The 22,345-nt window shown below is 38.0% G+C and overlaps 1 protein-coding gene across 1 annotated transcript; it reads right to left on the reverse strand.

Moving 5' to 3' along the window:
• Window positions 1-1,893: 1,893 nt before the first annotated feature.
• LOC117290276 (small integral membrane protein 14-like) lies at window positions 1,894-21,862 on the reverse strand. The gene is made up of 5 exons (XM_033771585.1): window positions 21,673-21,862; window positions 18,549-18,655; window positions 16,576-16,624; window positions 12,917-13,065; window positions 1,894-2,640 (listed from the first exon to the last, which is right to left on the reverse strand). Exons 2-5 carry the CDS (start codon window positions 18,621-18,623, stop codon window positions 2,602-2,604), a joined length of 312 nt encoding a protein of 103 aa, XP_033627476.1. The 5' UTR covers window positions 18,624-18,655; window positions 21,673-21,862; the 3' UTR covers window positions 1,894-2,601.
• Between the last annotated feature and the right edge of the window lie 483 nt (window positions 21,863-22,345).

Below are 22,345 nucleotides of genomic sequence, written 5' to 3' on the forward strand. Positions count from 1 at the left end.
CTTGTTTACAATGTGTAATATTGATTTGTACACTGTCATAATTGTCGATCAAAAAATGAGACACCAACTTCAAGGTTTTGAAAAACTAGAAACACTTCTGCCGTTGACGGCATGCCTCAAAACTACAATACTTTGACGTTGTGTGGGAGTTTGCTTTGCTTTACCTCCATGCTGCAACAAACGGCTTTACAAATTGGAGCTCCCATATAATGACTTTTTAATCTACTTAAAACTGCACTCTACAAACATATTCAAAAAAAATTGAATACATTTTTTTATATAAACACAAATAACATGTATAATTATAAATAAGTTGGAAGATGCTGCATAATATCAGCTACGATTACTGCAACAATTTTATGCCAATAAACTGTGTAAGACTCGCGCACAATCGAATTGAGTTAACAGATCAAACAAAGAATAAAGGTTTGTTTTCTGTAATAAAATCTTTGTTTTAAAATTGTTAAAAAAAAAAAAAAAAAATGATAAAATGTTTTTTTTTTTTTAGTCATTACAAATAATCTAGCAACTATTATTTGAGTTTAAGACTCGGGCACAATCTAACTGACAAAACAGATCAAACAAAGATCATAGGTTTGTTTTCTATAATCAGACCTTTTTTCCCAAAATTCATATTTCAGAAAGAATTCTAATGTTGAAAACACTTTTGATAAAATGTTTTTTTTTCTTCTTTTTTTCGTCAATACAAATAATTTATAAACTATTATTTGAAACAACATTAAACCTCTGGAATAAGGATGCTTATTTCATCGTAACTTGTTAGAAACAACTTTTGAACAATCCACACATGAACTTGTCCAACCATTGCAATAGTCTTGTCGATAAGGTGTGAATTTGACCATGACACAGTTTATAAAGGACACTGATGCCCCAGCAACCATGGATGTAATGAAAGGCAATAACAGCGATTGACGATTATCATAGGGTGACCAAAGAGAGTGTTAACAAGTTTCATGATCAGGAAGGTTCAAAATTAAAAAAAATTTTCAAGCAACCGAAAGCCTGTTTCAAGATTGATTCTTGATTTTCTTTTGTTATTTCGTGAAGTGATTTTACTACTAATATTTTCTATCACAGGATGATCCATCAAGGTTACATGTGCTAGGTACTGTTTCTTCTTATTTTCTTTTGCCATGGAAATTACACAGTTTATCTAATTTCAATGGCAAAACAAAAACATTAAGAAACGGTACCTTGCCCACGTAAACTCCATATGGATGGGGGAATAACCAGGCAGTTCAAACATGCGCAAGACTTACACAGTCTATAAAACAAACTAACTGTCTCTTTTGTTTCTAGGGGTGAAAATTATGTAAGAATACGAATGATAACTACACATTGAACAAACTCTAGGTGTGCGGTTCCGGGAGTAAAAAACAAATGCACCTTGCTTTGTTCTCAAGATTTGTAATAATGATCAAAATTGCAAAAATTGTAAAAACAACATGATGACGTTATGACGTCATTTCGAGTTCAAGAAGTTTAAGTTAATATTTCGTCAACCATATCAGCCATTTAGACAATCTATACATTTGGTGAACTTTTCTTGACTTTTTTGACCTGTTTAAACCGGAAGTTACTGTAAAATGATTTGAAAAGGCCAAACCGATTGCTTGCTTTGATTGGTACTTGTTTTATTGTGACTAGTAAGTGTACACACTTGTCAAACAACCCCTTTCACACATCCGTTCCTGAACACCTACACTTTGTTTTACAAACTCTAAATTTGGAGTTTATTTGTTGTTTCATTTGACCATTTCCTTTGTTATTATTATATTTAGTGTTATTTTTGTTTCACTATCTATTCATTCTGGGTGTTTTTATATATTTGTATCTAATTTGTTTTAATTATTGTTATTACTTTACTTTATTTATTTTTTATTCATTGATTTATTTATTGTTACTTTATTTATTTATTATTATTATTTTTTTTTTCTTCTTTTGTTTATGAGGGCGCATATTGCAATTTCAAAACAAGAACGTTTCGACACCACTTTCCCCCACTTTGCTTGCAATATCCTCACATACAAACTGCTAGAAAATCAACTATGATATGCACTAAAAGTATCAGATACATGATAATTCTGAATTTTTACAGATACGCGACTCCAAATTTAAAGTTTTAAACCTGGCTAAAAAGAGTTTATCAACACTTGATTTATTGTTTTACATAATATTGCAATTCTGCATATTTTAACTAATCTTCTTGATGTTTTAACGTATCTCCTTCATGTTTTATTTGATGAAAACCATCAATGATATCCCTTTCCACACAAATCTTAACAATGAAACAGTAGAAAGACCTGGTGGTCTTGTTCCATGGCATTTATATGCCAGGTTGTAACACATAGGAATATGCCTTCAACAAAACATGTAAAATGCATTAATAGAGTGTGACCCTTCTTACCCTTCAAAAATAGTATTTGTTTTTAAATAAAATACTTTCATATTTCATATTTACAAAAATATCAAATTCTGTGTTACCTTATACCAACATACAAGTACCTATAAAGCATTGAAAGAGAGAAACCTCCTTTACATATTGATGCAGTTACAATGAACAGGTTGCCACAATAACATCTAATCCAATGGAGGTGCTCGAGGTGATGGGCCTGGATCCTATAAGATAACAATCAAATAAATGATGTTTAAAGCTTTGCAGGTCATGGATAATAAGAAGTAATTAGTGTAAGTCAAGTTAAGGATACAACCATGTTAAGTACCAATCTCTTTTGGGAGAAATGTTTACTTTGAGAAGAGCCAGTGGTCAGACAGGCTATTCTCAGAACAAACACTCTCCCCAATAGTTTACTATTTATAGGTACTTCTAACAATCAAATATTAAAACAGAACATTTATCTCATGATGACAAATAGGAATTTTTGTCTGAGTGGCATTTGTTTAAGGGTCTTATTTCATCTGAAAATCTGTCTCTTTTTAAAGCGACAGATACTTTCAAAGGTGTGTTTGTTGTTCTTGTACAGATGACTTGATAATGGGAAGGCAAGTATGGTACAAGCAACCTTTATTTGTCAATAAAACTGGCAAATTCATCCAGATTGATGTTGTGAATGGGCAATTTCAAAAGAAGGTTCATTTGTAGGAAAATATGATAGCAGTCATAACAGGCAATCAAACCCACACTGTGATGACTCAAGGTAGCAGTTCTTTCTTGCTGTGACCGCACATTGTTTTCATCTTCTCTACAATTGGCATCACTCACTGACACTGCATACTGTAATACGCATTCAACAAATGCCAAAATATCAATATAAACCACAAGGGAAACTGACTGGGTAAATTTGTAAATGATTTTTAAATGCCAAAATAGTCAAATTAACCAACTATATGCATCCAATTATCGTGTAAAACCTATTTTTCTTTTCTTTTTTTATTCGGCCGCATTATGATTACACATTGTGCTTATAATTTTCACTACAAAGGCTGTGATAAACAAGTCCACGTGCTGAGTATGCAGTGAAAATGAGTATGAACCAGCCTTGGGTCACTAATTCTCTGCAATCAACCACAACACTCTAATTAGAGAGATGTACTGTTTGTGTATTGGACCTAAGCCTGTGACAGTTAAACGTTTAAATGCTTAACCGTTTACAAAAGCACTATCCCCAGACTCTGACTCCCTAGTCAAGATTATCCGTGTTCTGGATCAAATTTTCAACCATACACTATAGACTCATTGCTTGCTATATTGATATTGCTAAGCCACTACCAGTTATGAAGACCCTTACATCCAGGAAGTTCCAATCTCTAAATGTCCTTCCCGGATGATCTTCTAACCTCAGAGCTCATAGCGTCTCCTGCCTCTAATGTGTGTGATGCTGTTGAGCAGTAAAACACTGTTGTCACCAACCTGTTAGACAAATATGCACCTGCATCCACTAGGTCAGTGCCAGTTTGTCCGAAGCAAACCTGCTACTCAGATTCTCTGTATCTGGCCAAACGTATTTGCAGAAAAGCTGAAAGAAAATGGCTACTTACTCAATCCAATGATGACCTCTGTCATTACAAGGAAGTAAAGAATACCTAGAGTACTACAACATCCAAATGTAGCTTCTTCAATGACAAGATTATCAACTGTGGTAATGACTCGAAGCAGCTATTTGGCATCATCAATACATAGTTGACGCTACTCGGGCCTAACTCGGCTCGAGACATTGTGACCACGGGTTTGTCCAATGTTAGAAATTCGTCTCTGCCTTCCAGGCCGATCCAGCGCAGCTTGAACAGCTTGATCGTGTTTTAGGCCGATGGCGTTGAGGTCGTCTATAAGCTGTGATATGTAGGTGCAGCGGAGTCTTCCACCCTGTCGAAAGAGTTCAGATGGCTGGTTTTGTGGATTTACGAAGGTAGCGAGAGGCACCTCAGGTCTCCGAAGAGCATGGCCGATCAAACGAAGACGAGTTCTCAGCAGGGTTGTTGTGGCAGGTGTTATGCAAGTGTGAGAGTACAAGACTTTGTTGGACATCCATACTGGAAAGTGCACACCGAGACTGTGGTGTCGGTGATCGCTAGAGCTTCACAGCTGTACAAAAGCATTTTCTCAACTGTGGACTTGAAGAGCTGCATTTTGGCTTTGTCACTGGCTACTCCATCCCACACAGGTGTGAGTTTCCGAGCGGCGACCCATGCCAGCTGCCGTCGTCACTGAATGGCACTTCGGCTATCTGCAACGTTGCATCCCAGGTAGCAAAAGTCGTCAATGACATCCTTCATAAGAAGAAACCATCTAAGCTCCCAGATCATGTCTGTCCTGAGGAATGGCAGAACGATTCTCATCATTCTTCAGTGCAAAATTCAGTCTATCAGAGACGGCCTCTCTTCTGCTTCATCTGTTAGTCCTTGGACTCCTTCACTACAACTTGCGAAGAAGATAGAAGTGGGTGAGATTATTTCAAAGGCACCTAGCCCATCTTGCGGCTGGTCCTAGACCCAGTACGATCTTGACTGGTTGAGCAGTTTTTGGACACTCTGCTACCTTGTTAACTCATCCCTCAAATCAGGTGTGAGTTCCATGTTGTCTTAATTCTGATTTTTTATTTCTCATCAAATATGACATTTCAGACAGAAATATTGCATGAGATGTTTTCTACTACATGTATCACCATCATTAGACCGTGTAAGTTTTATGTAAATCTGTGATCTTCACGATTTTTGTTTCTTACCAATTCTGTAACGTTCCTTTAAAATCGACAGGGTAGTGGCCAGGCAACAAAGGCTGGGCAACAGTCGAATAATATGAGACAAATGAGCTCGCTTACGACAGCGGCGACGAAAAGAGAATCCCCAGAGCAGCAAGGAAGATCAAAAGCACAACCAAGACCAACCCCTCCAAGAGGTTCAGGGGTTCGTTCAACCAAGCCAGGCCTACTGCTACCTGCTACTATGGGTCAACATCAGCTTTTTCGTGCCCAACGATACCCCAACGTACGAGACACCTGTTACGCTTGTGGAGGCCAAGGACACTGGCCCTACATTGGAAAGCGTCAAGGTCAAGCCGTCACTACCAAAGGTGTCAGCACTTAAACCGAAGGAGGACATCGGTCGAGGACAACACACAGTAAATAAAGTTGAGTTAAAATCTGTAGAATGTGTTAATGATGTACAAGATGACCAATTATTTACTGGATACGAGTATGAGGAAAATTCAACCTCTAGTAGCCATAAAGTGGCCGGGCCGGTAGTTGAAAATTTCATAAAATCTTATCGTATTCATGTTTTTAAAACTACTGATCATTTCAACGTAATTTTTGTTTCAGATTGTAAAACAGCAATCCCGCTCAATCTTTTGCACAGAAATAACAAAATTTGGACCTTTACATCATTCGAAAAGGGACGTCAAAGCACCTGTTGACCCACGCGTTTACCCCATTTTGATCAACAATGCACGCTATGTACGCTATGCAGTGCAAGCGCCGAGTTTTTTGGGGGAATTCCCAAAAGTGCTCTCTTTAGTCCAGCGAAAGAGGGCGCTGTAACATTTTTAGTAACATCGAGCGCTGAGTGAACCGCGGTGAATCGCAATAGTTGAGTAATAATGAACAACGTCTCGCACCAAAACTACAAGTAGGAATACATTTGCATTGATGTTATAAGATACATTATACACCTTCAGATAGTCCATCACATAATTATAAAATGTTTACAAGTCAAACATCAGCTGAAAGGTTTTAATGAACTAGTCAGGATCGACACAAATGAAATCAGTTTAAACTTGGCTTCTTGTTCAAACCAGAGGTTGAAAATAATTGGTCAAAGAAAAATAATATCACAACCACACATTTGATTTTTTATATATTTATACGTCATTGGGTAGGTATGTAACAACTTAAGAAACGATACACAACATTGACTATTAAACCTTGACCTCCAGTTAAACAGGAAGATGCAATTAATTATTTGAAAAAAATATTCAGATAAGGCTTTGAAAAACATTACTAACGCTATAATTTGTGACCTGAAAAAATTGTCTTCCGGTTCAAACCGGATGTTTAAATTTTATATTTGAAAAAAATCATAACATCTGAACCATACATTGGATTTTCTCAATCTATGCATCATCTGAAAGGTCTTAATAGACTTATCACGTGCTATACAATATGCGACCCTGTTTGACCTTGACTTCCAGTTAAAGTTGGATATTGATATATAATGTTTGAAAAATAAAAAAATCCTAAACCACATGATTTGATTTTTATCATCTATACGTCAAAAGAAAGAACTCAAAAGACATCACCAACGCTACCAAGTGTGACCTCATTTGACAGTACCTTCTGGTTCAAAACGGAAGTTTAAACTTTATATTTGAAAAAATCATAACTTCTAAACCAAATATTGGATTTTTACAACCCATCCATCATTTAAAAGGTCTTAATAAACTTATCACGCGCTACATAAAAAGTAACCCCTATATGACCTTTTATCCGATGCAAACCGGAAGTTGGTGTTTAATTTGTAAAAAAATCATAACTCCTTAACCAGTCATTGGATTGATGGGGTAAATGTTGTCACCAATTCATTCACTCACTCACCACGAACACCTTGTTTTTGTAGTAAACAAAAACTGTACATGTACCTCCAGTTGAGTTTGGTTATGCTCTTCCCTTTTACCAAACACCTCCTCCTACTCCGATTTTGGATCCAAATGTTAGAAGACTAATTAACAATGCTTCTGCACACAATCACACACACTTTGTTTCATCTGCAATCTCAGATCTTTTAGATGCATGTTGCATAAAATTGTGTGCCAATCAACCATACATTGTAAATCCTCTGTCAGTTTCAGTGCAAAAATCTGGTAAACGTCGACTTATTTTAGATCTGAGGAACACAAACAAGTTTTTTTGGAAACAGTCCGTAAAATACGAAGACCTACGTACAGCCCTTTTGTTTCTAAAACCTCATGGCTCTACATGTATGTATCAGTTGGATTTGAAATCGCGTTACCACCATATCAGTATTCTCCCTGAACATCGACAGTATTTAGGTTTTAGCTGGGTTTTCAGAGGTGTATTTTCATTCTTTGAGTTCATGGTGCTCCCATTCGGTTTATCAACCACTCCCTATGTATTTACTAAGGTACTAAGGCCCCTCGTACAGAAATGGCGTAGTGAAGGGAAACAGATTGTAGTTTTTCTAGATGATGGTTTGGGCTACGAAGAGTCTTCAGAAAGCCACCAAACACAGTACTGAAGTCTTAAAAGACTTGGTAAACGCAGGCTTTGTGCCTAATGCACAGAAAAGCAAGTGGAACCCAGTCTCAGATACAGAGTGGTTGGGATTTTAAATTAATCTTACTGATGGCTTATTGATTTTGCCAGAAAGAGAGTCGTAGCCATCAAAAACGACATACAGGCCATCTTGGCAAAAACTAGACAGTCAAATGGGGTTACTGCTAGAACACTAGCCAGTGTGACTGGGAAGATTATTTCCGCTTACTTAGCAGTTGGTTCAATGACTAGAATCATGACTAAGGCCATCCACTGTGCCATCGAATCCAAAAGTTCATGGAATTCCAATGTATTGCTCTCAGCTCAAGCACAAGAAGAATTTACTTTCTGGCTGCAAAATATAGAACAGTTAAAAGCTAAACCGATTAACTACGTTGCCAGTTGTTCTAAAGTAGTTTATTCAGATGCTAGCACTCATGGTTTTGCAGGATATGTAGTAGATGCAGATGACTCCATCAGTCATGTGCACTGGGCATCAACATAAATAAGTCAAAGTTCGACTTGGAGGGAATTAAAGGCAGTAGAATTAGTCCTGATTTCCCAGATATACATAACTTCCAGCACAACCGGGTAAAATGGTTTACTGATAATCAAGCCATAGTTAAGATTATTGATCGCGGTAGTATGAAACAGGATTTACAAGATATTGCCCTTAATATTTGTTGTTCATGCATACGACATGGTGTTTATCTTGAGATGGAATGGATCCCAAGATCATTAAATGACAAAGCATATTTTCTTAGCAAAATTGTTGATACAGATGATTGGAAGTGTTCCGATGAAATTTTCACAATGCTCCACAATGTTTTGGGCCCTTACACGGTTGATCGTTTCGCTAGTTACTATAACACTAAACTGCCAAGGTTTAATTCGAGATTCTGGAACCCAGGTTCTGAAGCGATCGATACCTTTACAGAGAATTGGTCAATTCCCAGAGCCATCCTCCATTTATTGGCTTCCAAAGCTCAGAGCACATTGATTTGCCCTGCCTGGAAGTCTGCACCCTTTTGGGTGATTTTGTTTCAAGATGGGTATTCACCAAGATTTGAAATTTCTGACATATGGGAGTTTACAAGTCCTTTTCCTCAGCTGAAAGAGGGACGTGGAGGAAACTCCAAGTTTGTTCAGAACATGAAACGCAGTACTATTTTAGCAGTACGTTTCCAGAGGTTCTTCAGTAGAACGTAAGTTGAGGCAGTTAAGACCTCGTTCCACTCAGAGTGTGCAATTTCAAATCGAAGAAATTATGAAAAAGACTGCCGTAATTTGATTTTATTTGCATTCAGAACGCAAGTCAGGCCAGAGATGTGAAAAGTCATGTAGGGGATAGACAGTTAATTTGCATATCTAACGCTATAATTAAAAAGTATGATTGAATGTATTTGATACTTGTATAACCAATACTATTCTGTTATTTATACTTTCTTTACTTAAGCTAATATTCAGCAGTGAAAATTGGATCGGAAGTTTTGCTAAAACAACAGACAACCAAGAACTGAACCAACTTGCAAGTCAACTACCCGCCATAGTCACCAAGTCAAGGGCCCCTTCAACAGTGGCTCAGTACAGTTCATACTTTACTAGATGGCAACAGTGGTCAGAGTCACACGGCAAATCTCCACTGCCGGCAGACCCACACATAGTTTCATTATATTTAGTTCACCTCGGTAATTCGGTGAGTTCACCAGCTCCTATCATAAGCACAGTAGTCTCAACTTCATGGGCTCATCGTATGGCGAACATTAAAGATCCCACAAAAGACACTCTAGTGGCAAACACAGCAGAGGGGCTAAAAAGGTCCCTTTCGAAACCCAAGGTACGAAAAGAGCCAATAACACCAGAGCTCCTCTCTGATATGGTAATTAAATATGGAGAAGACAAATCAATTCTCAATTTATTGCACATTAGAACATTGGCAATGTCCCTGATTTCATTTGCTGGTTTCTTAAGATTTAACGAGTTAGCCCAAATAAAAATGGGTTATCTAGCGTTCACTAGTACACACTTGTCCATCCAAATCAAGTCAAGTAAGACGGATATTTACCGTCAGGGTGATGCAGTTATCATAGCCAGATCAGGTTTACCAACTTGTCCAGTTGCCATGTTCGAATTATATCTTAAATTAGCTGTTATTTCACCCACAGACAAAAATGCATTCGTTTTCAGAAGTTTAACTAAAGTTAGCACGGGTTATGTACTTAGAAAAGCGAACAATCCAATGTCATATACTCGAGTAAGAGAACTAATTGTAGATGCCGTATCACCCTTAGTTGATGATGTAAGCAAATTTTCTCTGCACAGTTTAAGAGCAGGGGGAGCCTCAGCGGCTGCAAACTCGGGGGTGTCCGACAGGCTGTTTTATGGCGCTGGAAGACGGACACAGCAAAGGAAACTTATGTCCAGGACAATTTTTCTAGTTAAATTTCTGTTTCAAAATCCTTGGGCATTTAAGCCACCAGCCCGTTCTTCGTAGTCATCCGGTTGCAGCATAGCTTGCAGACATACCATATTTGAGTAATAATATGACCTTTATTAAAGTAGTGTAATTAATGTTTAAAGTATAAATATTGATTTATTTGGTTGAGTCCCGAAGCGAATTAGAATAAATCTGCTTTATACTCGTTATGTAAAGAGTTACACGGTTCAATGGTTCGGCGGGAACATTGAATAGGACTGGGTGCGGTACCCAGGGTAAGGGTTTAAGGTAGACACTTCTTGCTTGCTATGCTTTCAATATACACGTTAAAATTTTGTTAATTTAGTGTTTTGTTAGTCGTTATAGTTTAAGTATCATCGGCAACAGTAACAGCTACCATAGCTGAGCAGGGAGGTCAGTACTAGCTTGAGCCTGATTTGCATAGATCAGGTGTACGTTTCCAATATCGGTTGGTTTTTTGTATCTGGCGGTCAACACAGCATTGATGCTCCATGGCAGCAACACCTTGTGTCGTTAAACTACCGGGCAAAAATCCTGTCTTGAAGACAAATTTAGCAAATGTCGGTACAAAATGTAACGAACATTGTATACGGGCTAAAACATTAAGCTTATGTATATGAAAAGCTTATGTATATGAAAAGGATCAGTTGATGCGGTTAGTCAAGCTACACGGTGTAATTAATGTATTATCAGTAAGAAAAAAAATTCGTAAAGTAGCTACAAAAAGAAGCAACCATTATAATGTTGGACTAAAACGTAACAGAGTATGTATATGAAAAGAGAAGACGCATGAGTAAAAAGGATCAGTTCATGATCCGATGTGGCGGTTTCAGTCTTCCGCCGTGTTCAGTTTTCCGGGTGACGTAGTCGGACATATCAAAACGCTGTTCGAACGGTTTTAGCTTTCCGGCGTGTTCAGTTTTCCGGGTGACCTGTCAGATACCGCCGCGAGTACCCTGGCGAGTACTGTAGTTCTCCCAGCAGTGACCCCCAAATTATTTATATTACTATTCTTTTCTGTGTAGTCACATAATCTCTTGCCCCATCTTTACATGTATTCATTGGTACAACTTTAGGCAGGTCACACTCTGCTTGCATAAAAAACAACTCATACGATCCACGCGTTTGCCGCTAGTTGTACTCGACTCGTGGACGCCGCCATGACAGCTACCGGAGGGTAATGGATAACTCAATACGGCACTAAAAATGGACTACTTTCGCTTGCTGTGCGCAGACATTGCATGACGTAATGCTACCGTATTTGGTCATTCGGAAAACTGAACACGGCGGAAGTCTGAAACCGCCACACCGGCTTGAAGTATTGTTTTGGTGTTTTTTTTAATGTTTTCTGTCACAAATTTGTTGCCTGTGCGTTTATACATTTGATATTATATTCTTTCTTTTTTGTTATATAGTAATAGTTTTAATGACTATTTTTGTAAACTGTATAAGAGATTCGGAATAAGGAAAGTATTTTGTTTTGTTCACTAAATACACTGCGTCGTCATCTAAGCTGAGTGTTACAATTTCCTACCCATGAGAGTCATTGTCATAGTATCGCAGCAAGTGCATTGCCTGGTTGTGTATTGGAAGGAGGAGGATCAACCTCATGTGGCCTGCTGTGGGAAACATTTTCAAATCGTTTTGATTATGTTCTTAAATAATCCAATGGTGGCTGATTCTTTTGTCTTTATTTGTTCTATGTTATATGTATGATTTAATAATTATAAGGAATACATGTAGATGTCAACCTAAGTGTAAAACTTAAGGAATTTTGGTGGCAAGCAAGGAGAAAAATGTACATAGGCCAATTAAAAACTCAGGTAAAATCCCATTTGTTTTCTATTGCCTATTGTTCAGCTTAATCCTTTGGTTTGCCTACATTGTTAATTTGTTGCTCTTTGCCTTATGTTTTTTTTGGAAAGTGCATTGGTATTTCTTTCAGTTATCTAATGCACTATATAAGAATATAAGCTATTATTATTATTATTGTAATTATTACGTCTTCTGCGCCTTGAACACCCAGCAGGGTGGATACGGGTGCATTACAAGTCTTATTATTATTATTATTATTAAGTGCACCTCCACTAACGGACACATGATGGGGGTAAAAAAATGGCGCCCTGTAACATTGAGCTGCTGTTAGTGTAATTATGTTTACAGAGCCGAGATCAATTCTTTTTATGGTTGAATGGTTAGCCGTTTAGAAAGGTTTTGTTTAAACGGATAGTAAATTGATTTTTGGGGTTGAACAAAGAATTGACTAGAGTGGGATTCGAACCAACGATCTCCGGATTAACGTGCCGGCGCTCTACCAACTGAGCTATCTAGACCTATATTGGCGGTGTCCCTATTTTGTCAATATCTTTGTTCGGGGGTGCCAATTAACGTAAAGTGAAGAACATCTTCATGTCAATGATTAATTTTTGTAAATCACACTTTCTTCTTCAAATCAAATTGTATGATGTGGGAGTGATACTTCACCACAATAATATAAAAGAAGTGCATGTCAGAGGGTAGTTTTTGTTTTGACTACATATTGTATGTACATGGTGTATATGTGCCTCTGTGTCATGCAGATGATGATTCTTTACATAATATTGTATTGCATTAAAAAAAAAAACTGATCTGACACCTACTATAATTGATACTATTTATTATTATTTATAACAATAATAATAAAAGAAGAAGACTGGACAATTGCCATTACCTGATTTCCTGGTCTGGGCTTCTGATCTCCATTCCCTCTTATTGAAGCTGGTCTAAACAAGTAGAGTACAACGACAAGAACAATCCAACCAACCATCATCATGAACATCGAGTAATTGAAGCCATCGCTACCTCCGTTTGTTCCTGGAACTATATATGTGACACAAACACAAAATCCCACTGATTGTATGTCATTGATGGAACAAAAAAGATATCAAAGTGAGACAATCTTGCCAGTAACCCTGCACAGTGCTTCAGTCGCTTTGGTTGAGTCTGCCTAAGTCACTTCTTTAAATATGAATTTGAGTGCGTGAATTTTTCTGAATTGAACACTAGTGCTATCCAACTGACACTGAAAATCAGAACTGGGAAAAAAAAGTATCATTGCTTTTTAAAGGGTATGGTATTTTTTTGTAAGACACAAAACACATTGTACACAGATTTACATTAAATTTACATGGTTTGAAGATAATGATATTCATAAAAATAATACAAATAATAATAATATTTATTTTTGATAAACAGCGTCTTACATTAAAAAAATCTCATATTATAAACGTGAAGCTAGAAGCAAAAGTAACAAAGGCATGTTTAAGTTTCTCAGTACTAGATTCGTCCAACAATTTCCGCAATCTACCAATCTGCCAGAGGGAGTTAGAAGCAACCCTACATACATACCTATGTATGTATGTAGGGTTGCTTCTCACTCCCTCTGGCAGATTGGTAGAATACATAGAATACATATAGGGCATTTATATAGCGCCACTACGTCAAGAACGCAGCGCATTAGATAGGGTATAGAAAATGTTTGATACACTTCTTAAATGTTCGAAGAGAGTAGGATTTCCTGATTGAGGTGGAGAGTGCATTCCAGGTGTGTGGAGCAAAATGTGAGAATGTGCGACTTGAGGCCGACTTAAGAAGCTTGATTGAGTTAGGTTCCATGAAGCGAGTAGTGTGGGGTGTAGACTTGAGTGGCCAGGCCGATGGAGAGACAGGCAAGAGGATAAATAGCCAGGAGCTGTGTTGTTGAGGCATTTATACACATAAACCAAGATCTTGAAGGTTATCCTCTCCCTAATCGGCAGCCAGTGAAGATCTTGTAAGTATGGTGTGGCGTGGTCATGCTTTTGGGCACGACAGACAAGTTTAGCTTAGTCAAGCCTGGTAAGAATCAGAGCACGGACAACAAGATGACAGGTGTCCTTATCGAGGAATCTTCTGATTCTAGAGATATTGCGCATCTGGTAATTGAGACCTTTGCACAGGGATGTTACTTGAGCATTCATACTCAAGGAAGTGTCAAACCCAATACCAAGATTGCGCACACTCTCAGAGGGCTGGATGATCTTGGTACCGATACGGAGAGTCACTGCAGGCAGGAGGTGCTCAAGGTGATCAGAGATTACCACAAGGAACTCGGTCTTCTCCTCGTTGAGCTTGAGCCTGTTGACAATCATCCAAGACATGATCTCATCAATGCATGTCGACATCTGTGAGAGTGCATATATCATGGAATTGTGGTTGCCGGGGTCGAAAGAAGAATACACTTGTATATCATCTGCGTAGATGTGAAACTGAAGGTTGTGCCTATGCAGGATGTTGCCAATTGGAGTGGTGTAGATGTTGAACTGTTGGGGGCCCACTATCGATCCTTGTGGTATGCCATATTTCAAGTCAAGACGTTGAGAAAACGAGCCGTCAATACATAAACTGGTTGTTCTTCCAGAAACACATCAGATGTATGAGCATTCATGGTGCCACTCGAGTCCAGTACCACACCTAGATCACGAACTGTATTTGCTTGTCGACGTTGCGAGATGATAATAAAAGAAAAAACACCCTTGTCACACGAAGTTGTGTGCTTTCAGACGCTTGATTTCGAGACCTCAAATACTAAATCTGAGGTCTCAAAATCAAGTTTGTGAAAAATTAATTCTTTCTCAAAAACTAAATAACTTAAGAGGGAGCCGCTTCTCACAATGTTATAAATTACCAACAGCTCCCCATTACTCGTTACCAAGTACGGTTTTATGCTAATAATTATTTTGAGTAATTACCAAATATTTAGTGTCCACTGCCTTTAAAGGTAGTGGACACTACTGAACAAAAAAAATTATTCGGCAGCCGTTTCAAAAGTGTATATCTGACCATGAACTTCAAGCTTCGTATGCAACCATTTCCGTTCAAGACTTCTTAACAATCTGCGTTCTTCCATAACGTTCCAATAAGAGCCACACAGCCCGAGAAAGCTTCCCTTAAAATATTGCTTGCCGAGTTGCTGTATTTTTTGAGAAATGCGTTAAACAAGTCACAAAAATTATTTCAAGCACATAAGATGTATACCATAACTGGTAAATATGTTTTACATAGTATTCATTCAGTCGATGCGGAGCATCGAATGATGGCCCTCCAAACACGTTGGTCCTCCATTGCTGTACGCAGCTCTTCCCGACGCAGTCCAGAGTCCCGGCACAAGGTGTCCACATAGGTGGTTTGTGGTCTACCTCGGGAACAGTGACCTTGAGTAGGGGCCCAAAGCACAAGCTTGCTCGCTGCCAGCTCAGCATGTCTGAGACAGTGACCTGCTAGTCTCAGCCTTCTTGCCCTAATCTTGGTGCTAACTCTCGGTAGCCCATCGTAGAGCTCCAGGTTTGTGACATGCCTCTCCCAATGAATCTGTTTAACACAGCGAAGCATTCTCGTATAGCATAGTAAGCTTGGGCGATATCTCGATATAATTGAAAAACGCAATACCATTTCTTAAACGATAACCATATCGTCTTGATTTGTTGTCAATCAAATTATCAGCAAATCATGGTTTTGACATTTGTCTTCTCTATTTGAGCATCTTGCAACCACAAAGGGCTGTTTAAAAAAATATAAAGTCCCAGACCCAACCGCAAGATTCCCCAATTGATCCTGCAATAATAGGGTTCCTTTGAAAAAAAAACATCAAAGACTTTAGCAACCAGGTGGTCTCACACAGACTACAGAAGTAACACATTGTATCATTTACCTCCCCTGTGTATGGAGATTGTGCGCTGCGAAATGCACACAGCATTGGGATCTACACGAAGTCACCTCATGTGCATTATGGATGCTTATTGGTTTGCTAGAATGAAATGGGCGGGATAGCTTAATATGCACACATGTAAGAACAGTCATGTGCAGTAGACACTTTAAAAGACACTTTGTGAATGTGTAACTGAAAGGCCCAGATTTTCACACCATGGGTACACTTGACAGATTCATACCACGATTTCATACCACAAATTGCGATATACTTGAATATCGCGATAGTTTTTGAGGAGTCATTGTGGGATAATAAAAGCAATATCGCCCAAGCTTATTTACATGCTAAAACTGAAACCAAAATTCTTTTTGTGACTTTGTTTTACTAATTTGTTTTTTACTTTTTTAAAAAAATACAGCACCTTAGCAAGTAATATTTTAAGGGAAGCTTTCCACCATCTTTATCTACAAACTTTGAACGTTTAATGTAAATCTTTTTTCTTTTGGTCCACTTTTAAGTGTCACAAACTATTTAATAAGTGCCTCATAAATTATTCAACATATTTGTAATGTGAAAACTGTCCATGCATTAATGTATGACACACAGTCTATTTCTTCAATGTACAATGCAGAAATGTAACTTACATTCAAGGTCACACTGTGAATCTGAACATGTCTGCTGTGAATCTCTCAACTAGTAGGAAAAGAAGAACATGCATCTTAATATTACCATTACACATCATAATGTCAGGGACAAGATTCTGATAAATAAAAAAGACTGAAGTTTGTTTGTCGCAAGAGGTGAACAACAAACGTAAACAATAATTGATTTCCATAAACTTTTTTGTAGTTGCCAACCGAACGAGCCAATTTAAATGTAAGGCGCCTGCAACATGTGAAAATGCAAACAATTTTCCAAACGTGAAAACATAACAAATAGACCGTGCAAGTCTCGACCGTATCCTAACTTGCAGGACCATTATGGTCCCAACCTTAAGGAGTAATGTTTTGTTCAGACACAACAACAATAGTTTTCACTGGGCTATGATGTGTCAGCATCCTCTCTCAACTGCATCACACGTTAATTTTATGCCCTCGCGACCACCGTGTGTCCACATACAAACAAGCTTCGAGTAGTTTCACATTCGTGCGTTGATTAACAAAAGGGGTTTTAAAAAATTTAAGATCAAAGAATCATCCTTGTCCCAGAGCTTTATTTTTATTTACATACAGTACATGTAATGTTTAACAAATTAATTAGCTGTTTCGTAGCGCAGCGCAGCACAACAGCTCTTGTTTTTTTATTAGACTGTTTCAGTACTCACGAGTTTTTGCATACTTCCTAAAGAGCAATTGCAATGTAACTTTCAGTGATGAAAGTTATTGGTCCTATGATGATCCTAAAAAAAGGATGTCATGATGACGTCATCACCTGTCATGTGACGTCATCTTAAAGGTGTTTACTTTCAATGTTTGAAATTCTATATCAAATCAGCCACAAGAGACTGTAGGTTGCTGTTTGCGAGATTGGGTAGGGACAAATTAGGTCTTCATTTTGTTTTGTGTGCGTGACCTCACATGACCTCTACTTCCGGTCAAAACCGGAATGCCTTTAATTCAAAAATGACAAAAGTTATGAAGTTGCTTTCAACGATGTTAATGTCTGGCAAGGGCGGGCAGTTCAAAACAAATACCAATGACGTCACAAAATGCAACAGCGCCCTCTAGCGACAGGTTGAAGATGGACTTTTTGAAGATGTGTGTGGTGAAGTTTCGTGTACTCAATTCAAAATTTACACACACATTTACTGTCATATGCATCATATGTGTGAATTTTCAGATCAATGACGCCATTGGGGTCACGTGACATGGCATACAAGGTGCACTTTTTGAAGCCGCGTAACTCCTGAAGTAATAATGCGATCATGTTGAAACTTAGTAGGTTGTTGGATATTGGCAAGTTCTTGCGAATATTTTCAACGATTTTTTTAATTTTTCCGTCTTTAAATCTTAAATTCCTAACTGAACATGGTATAATCTGAATAGACTAGATATGTCATAACTGTTTTGAATACAACAAGAATTTAAATTCAGTTGATTAACTTGAAAATGTTATTAACGAAACAGCTATGCATTTGTGCACAATGCAACCATGTCTAGTTGTTTTACATGTTTGATGTGCTTTCTCAATCCGATATGTATGCAAGACTTGCACAGTCTATTCTTTTTTCATCCTCAACCATTTTCATGGGTTCGAGATTTTAGGATCAGTTATATGAAGAACTTCTTTTGTAGCCAAGTTTTTGTTATTAACAATCTGTCGGTGACACACATTGGGGAAAAATTATGCAAGGTTATAATTAAGCATAGATTACATAGCCCTACATGTAGTAACTGGAAAGAAGTTGAGATTAGACCCTACAGCATATCTTCCATCCCCGGAAACACAAATTATGTTTCCCCACTTTTACTGTTTCCCTGAAATAATCAACCGCAGCCACATTCAGTCTAGCGCATATCAAGACTTGTCAAACCATTTTACTGACTTATATTGGGGTAAAATCTTTTAAAAGTTTAGACAAGTCATTTTGCAAGCGCTACACTTTGTGGTTACTCACCATACTAAGTAGTCTCCTCATAGCACCCTCATGTGAACAAACACACTCACATGGATCATAGCCTCCCTCTGCCATTGTAAGTATTTAAAGTATGATAAACGCTTCAACTGCAATAATGATACCAAAAAAAAAAACATCATAAAATGACAATCAATGTTGCAGAGCTGGAAAACTCTGGTAATAACTAGAATAACAACTAAAGCTGCCAAGTGACAGCTGCTAATAATCACCAAATAGAATAACAATGACTAAAATAGACAAACCGATTATTTCGGACAAACAAATATGCAATGGACCACTGTCTACTTGTTTTGAAATGGGATTGACAAAAAAAGGCTCCGGATGGAGCTGACTAAGGTGATAGGTAAAGTATTTAATATCACCCATAGCATCCACAGCTGCCTCACATAATACTCCCAACTGCCCTCCAAGTTGTATTTTGAGTTTTACACATAATCCAATGACATGCAGAAAAAGGCAGATGGCTCCCCCATTACAAAAATGTCCAGCTCAATTGAGCTCAATTGGTCCTCGAAGTTAAGAGATAACAATGAAAGAAAAAACAACCTTGTCACAAGAAGTTGTGTGCTTTCAGATGCTTGATTTTGAGACCTCAAGTTCTAAATCTGAGGTTTCGAAATCAAATTCGTAGAAAATTACTCTTTCTCAAAAACTACTCCACTTCAGAGGGAGCCGTTTCTCACAAAATAGTGTCCACTGCCTTTGTGGACACTATTGGTAATTACTCAAAATAATTATTAGCATAGATTTTGAGGTCTCGAAATCAAGCAACTGAAAGCACACAACTTCATATTGATAAGGGTGTTTTTCTTTTCAGCGCAATCTCCCGAGTAATTACGTTTCCAATCTAAGGTTTTTAAAGGATTTGGGTACTTTCTCAAAATGTCCACAGATTAACATTAAACTTACAGGGTTTTAAGACGATGATAGTGGAAAGCTTCCCTTCAAATAGTACTAACTGAGGTTCTGTATTTTTTTTTAAATTAGTAAAAAAAGTCACAAAATAATTTTCGTCTCACATGAAACAAACATTATTTTTTTAGCATGTAAAATCTCATTAATCAGGGATGGTTTATAGCATAACCATGTACGTTTTTACATGCTAAAACTAAGACGAAAATTATTTGTTTTACTCATTTCACAAAAAACTACAGCACCTAAGTAAGTAAAATTTCAAGTGAAGCTTTCTACTGTCATAATCTTCGCACTGTGTAAGTTTAATGTAAATCTGTGGGCATTGTGTTTTGTGTGAAAAAAAAGTACATAGACCCTGCATAAATTAACATCAATGGACGAGGATACAATCTGACACAGTAACATGGCGTCGCAGTTTTACCAACCTCGTTCGCAGGGGTGATCGATCTCACCGCTATTTTTGCCCAGCATGCCTTGCTCGTTCATAACCCCTGGAATTGGCAAATTTAAATGTGCTAAGGCTAGCATGTATTTAAATGAGCCATGAATGAGCCTACGTTCAATCTTTTCTACGCACGCATGCATGTGTTTCGTCTTGAAAAATGTTTGGGTTTTTTAGGTTTTTTTTAAAGGCAGTGGACACTATTGGTAATTGTCAAAGACTAGCCTTCACAGTTGGTGTATCTCAACATAAGCATAAAATAACAAACCTGTGAAAATTTTAGCTCAATCGGTCATCGAACTTGCGAGATAATAATGAAAGAAAAAAACACCCTTGTCACACGAAGTTGTGTGCGTTTAGATGGTTGATTTCGAGACCTCAAGTTCTAAATAAGAGGTCTCGAAATCAAATTCATGGAAAATTACGTCTTTCTCTAAAACTATGGCACTTCAGAAGGAGCCGTTTCTCACAATGTTTTATACCATCATCCTCTCCCTATTACTCGTCACCAAGTAAGATTTTATGCCAATAATTAATTTGAGTAATTACCAATAGTGTCCACTGCCTTTAATGGTGTTAGTGTCACAAAAAACGCGGGCGTGATCAACATGCAAATATCTTAAAACTACAAGCATGTATACGCACTTGACATCTAATGCATTTATTGGTTATAACCAATTTTACTGCGGTTCAGTGCTTGGTGACCAAAAAACAAATCGTTGAACATATCGGAAAGTCACAAAATGGCAATGCGACAGGTTCAAAATAGAACCTGGGAAATTTGTGACCGTTTCATCTGGGATCTGGTAAGTTTTTGTCCTTTTTGTTCAACATATTTTCTCTAAAATACGTTTTCAAGTGTTATTCATTAGACATTGAGGATTAAGTTTGTGTTCCTAGAATTTGTGTCATGAGTTTTGAAAGTTGTAAAAATTGAGCAAATCTGCTGACTAGACCATTTGTTTTTTACAATCCGAGCATGCTTCATAATCCTCCAGCTACGCTGGTTACATTATTGCAACTAGAGGGTGACTAGTCAATATAAGCTCCCAAGGTATTGGCGCCTCGGGAACTAGTTTGACAACATCCAATACCAAGAGGGAGGAGGGTTACGTTATCGCAACTAGAGGGTGACTAGTCGATATTAAGCTCCCCTAAGTATTGGAAGTTGACAGAGGCGAAGCCGAGGGAACTAGTTTGACAACTTCCAATACCGAGGGGAGCTCATCGACTGGTCACCCGCAATAAACCATGTTATATATTTGTTTTACTTTACTTCATACATTCAGTTACCGGAACATGGGTTTTGATTTGAGCAAGAGAAATGATGACTGTGATTAGTGAAACAAAATGCACAATGATAAGTTTGTACGCTCATCAGCAGATTGTGCGTTCACATTTGCTGCATTTTTTTGTTCGATGACAAATAGAAAAGAACAAACGCACTATGCAATGGCAAAATAGCCGTACAAATACAATTGCCATACAAAAATTCAAGCTTTTGTATTGGTTTGTATTTTTGTATCATACATTATCATGGATGCGCTCACAGTCACACTCCCACAGGGCTTCAAAACCTTAGTAATAATAATAATATTTCCGTATGGCGCCACCACTTTTTCACTAATTTTTACAAAAAGGGATATCTCATTGAGGTAAATTAGATACTATATTATTATTATTTCATATCGAATGAAAAAGTGGTGGCGCCATACGGAAACTTTTCCTCTCAAATTCACAGCTTACATCATGTAGGTATGCAGCAGAAGCAAGATCGGGACTCATGTCAGTGACAGCGTGTAAACACACTCATCATCCCGTCCCAGCGGGTACCGCAGAGTAGCTTTAGTCGGTAGTCTAGCTGACAAGAAAAACAGAAATAGTTTTGTTTTTGATGTGATGATGATGAGAGATACTCTAGCCGCAGATTAATGCCCGGCTGTTGTCCGGCCGGCTAGGCTAGGATAGCTGCTATGCTGGTGTGTGTACATAGAGTGGTAGCCTTTAGTCAAGGCGCACGCGGCACCCCAAAGATGTCAAGCACGACGCCCCAGCACGCGAACGAAAAATTAACAAAGACCAGCGCGAGAAAAGCGCGCGCGGCCATGCGCGGCGAAGGAAAGAAGTCGCGAAACGGTCTTTGCCACAGCTTAACTTTCGGTGGGAGAAATTGCATGAGCGTGAAGAGAATGTTGGCAAATAAAGTTGCTAAAATTGCCGCTCGCGATGTTCTTTTTTTCGTGCGTGTATCTGGGGGGCCTAGGCACAGCTCCATATCTCATCAAGACGGGCTTGATTTATCTTGCTAGTTCGACTGTGGCTGTGAGTTTCTGCTCCGCTCTATCTCTATGGTTTCTGCTGTTTTATCCCCACTTTAAATTGTCATTTTTTGTTATATTATGTACACTTCTTGTTTTAC

Source organism: Asterias rubens, chromosome 5, assembly GCF_902459465.1.
Source record: "Asterias rubens chromosome 5, eAstRub1.3, whole genome shotgun sequence".
Lineage (NCBI taxonomy): Eukaryota > Metazoa > Echinodermata > Asteroidea > Forcipulatida > Asteriidae > Asterias > Asterias rubens.

Bases quoted from the DNA above. Each gene is read 5' to 3' on its own strand.
- LOC117290276 (XM_033771585.1), bottom strand. From the start codon at position 18,623: ATGGCAGAGGGAGGCTATGATCCATGTGAGTGTGTTTGTTCACATGAG. The intron at 16,625-18,548 runs GTGAGTAACCAC...TTTTCCTACTAG, and splicing joins TGAGGAGACTACTTAGTATG to TTGAGAGATTCACAGCAGAC. The intron at 2,641-12,916 runs GTAATGGCAATT...GTTATCTTATAG, and splicing joins AGCCCAGACCAGGAAATCAG to GATCCAGGCCCATCACCTCG.